We start from the raw sequence: 2671 nt of genomic DNA on the forward strand, positions 1-2671 counted from the left end.
TCCCAGGTTCAAGCGATTCTCCTCCCTCAGCCTCCTGAGTAGCTGGGACTACAGGTGTGTGCCACCATGCCCAGCTAATGTTTGGATTTTTAGTAGAGACGGAGTTTCACCATGTTGGCCAGGATGGTCTCAATCTCTTGACCTTGTGATCTGCCTGCCTCAGGGATGCTTTTGTAAACGGATGGCTTGGTTCTATTTCAAAATAGTCTAACTTAATGGAAAAAAAAAATAAAAAGACAAGTAGTTCAATAATATTTTATTGTCAATAGCATAGGAGAAATTCAATATTGAACCTCAGAACAAGAAGAACCTATTTACAATGCATGGCAAGGAAGAGATGAGAGAAGGAATGTCACAAAATCTTCAGTAAATATATATTTTTCATAGAGAAGTAATCCATGAACCTGCAACATAGACAGCTTATCCAACCAACGTTACAAATTACTATTAATATAAGTTACATGCTTGCCATCTAAAGTAACTAAACCCATAGACTGAAAAACTATGTGTCAAGGTAATGTGAGCATTTTAATCGCTTTACTTATATTTTCTAATAGCAGTAGTTTCGTCTCCTTTTCCCACTATCACATTAGATGAAGAGACAAGTTCCTTCAACAAATTCTGATATTGGCTATTGTGAGAATCCCCGTGCGAGTCAGTTAGAAGCCCCTGCCACCAGTCTAGTGCCAACCAAATGACCAGGTGGGACAGCTATCAAAAATGAAACTGAATTTATATTAAAATCTGAACTTCCTCTTGGGGTCTTGCATTTCAGCTACTAGAGGTCTATAATTCCTTATCCAACATTCCACAATCTGAAGAGTTCTGCGAACAAAGTGTTTTTGTAAGTTGGTGGCATACGCATTTGGCAGCAATATTTGACCCCTTATGAGCTAGTCTTTACGTATCCATTTTGTCTGAATAGTCTACATTTTGTTGCAGCATATTAAGCTGTTGATTTATAGGGTACCGCTCCAGATCTGATCCATGAAGTTCTATAACATACAGTGTGTGTAAAATACTATCTTTTGAAGATCCCCAACATTCAGAATTTGAATAAACACCTGCCTGCCAGGGTTTAACATAAGGGCTTCTGGATCTATAGTAGCCTGAGCATGTGCCCACGTTTCACTGGAGCCAGGGCAGTTTCGTGGGTCCCATGCACCACACTTTCCTCAGTCTTTCAGGGAAGCGAGAATGTCTGGAACATTCTCTATCCCAAAGAAGGAAGGCATAGTGCTGGGAAGAAGAGCTCCCAAATCTTCTTTATAGGAATTTTCTTTGTGGAGACTGTATTTCTGCCAACTACCCCAGACAATTTGACAAATAATGAATAAATGTTTTTCCTCTAAGGAGATTCCTTTTCATTAAAAGCATATGTCATTTTCTTGTGGGGAAAAAAGGAAACAAAAGATAGAATTGGGATAAAAAGGTCTGTGTGAAGGCTACATGTGACAAGTACTGGCGGCTTCCTGATCCAGCAACATTAGCAATTTATTGTATCTAGAAAATGAATCTCTGGATGCAAAGTTTACAGAAATCGGCATCCACAGAAAAGTCAGGGGGGACTTAACGTGGGCTGTGCCACTTAAGGAGAACAGAATTTGCCAAAGAAAATGATGTTTCGAGTTTTGTTGTGCCTGATGATGTAAATAAAGGGATGGTCGGCATTCAATTCATCTTTGTGCTGCAGGATCCGTGCTCCTGGCACCTCTATGGAATCCCCACCATCTTCAGTTATTTCTAAGCACACTTTGTGGATAACATTTGATAGGGCCACTCCCTTGGTCTCTGACATTCCAGAGAAATCAGATGTGTCTTCACTGAAGATATGTTTCAGCCCTAGATTTTCCAGACTAGCCTTGGGATCAATCATCTTTTCCACCTTAAATTTTGGAATGGAGAGTTTGACCTTGGCATTGGCCATGGTGCTGGGATTAGTCCACTGCAACAGCGACTCTGAGTTGAGTTGTTTTTCAATCTGAAGGACAAAAATGAAATTATTTTTACTTATTTCCAATTGTAAAAGACCTGGCTTGATTGAAAACATAAGATGTTATTATAAGCCCAGTTTCAAAGCAGTCTGCGTGGAACATCAAAGATGGCCCAGAAGTTTTTGGTATGTGACTCAGGAGACCCAGCAGCCACCCGGCTGTGTCCTCCTCCTCCCCAGCCTGTAACAGCGTTCCCTGCGCACTGAAATTTATGAGGGCAGGGTTCTGTTTATTCATTTTAAGTTAGAGAGTAGTTTTTTGTTTGTTTGTTTTTTCGTTTGGGATTTTTTAGACAATCTTGCTCTGTCACCGAGGCTGCAGTGTAATGGTGTGATCTTGGCTCACTGCAACCTCCGCCTCCTGGGTTCAAGCAATTATCATGCCTCAGCCTCTCAAGTAGCTGGGAGTACAGGCACACTCCACCATGCCCAGCTAAAATTTTTTTTTGTATTTGTAGTAGAGACAGGGTTTCAACATGTTGGCCAAGCTGGTCTCAAACTCCTGGCCTCAAGTGATGCGCCAGCCTCAGCCTCCCAAAGTGCTGGGATTAAAGGTGTGAGCCACCGCACCCAACCTTAAGATAGAGAATAGATTTATAGAAACAAATGCCTGGATTATGATGTTGCATACACAATAGTGAAATGAATATAAAATTAGAAAGCTTTTTATACATATTT

The 2671-nt window shown here is 40.8% G+C and overlaps 1 protein-coding gene across 1 annotated transcript in view; it reads right to left on the minus strand.

Moving 5' to 3' along the window:
- Positions 1-240: 240 nt before the first annotated feature.
- Positions 241-2671, minus strand: part of SERPINB5 (serpin peptidase inhibitor, clade B (ovalbumin), member 5) — a 27643-nt gene continuing 25212 nt past the window's right edge. Inside the window, exon 8 of the mRNA XM_011953609.1 lies at positions 241-1981. Within this exon, the coding sequence (XP_011808999.1) occupies positions 1589-1981 (393 nt within the window). The 3' untranslated portion in view covers positions 241-1588. The remainder of the gene's footprint in view (positions 1982-2671) is intronic.

The sequence above is a fragment of the Colobus angolensis genome, unplaced genomic scaffold (genome assembly GCF_000951035.1).
Source record: "Colobus angolensis palliatus isolate OR3802 unplaced genomic scaffold, Cang.pa_1.0 Scaffold369, whole genome shotgun sequence".
Classification (NCBI taxonomy): Eukaryota; Metazoa; Chordata; class Mammalia; order Primates; family Cercopithecidae; genus Colobus; species Colobus angolensis.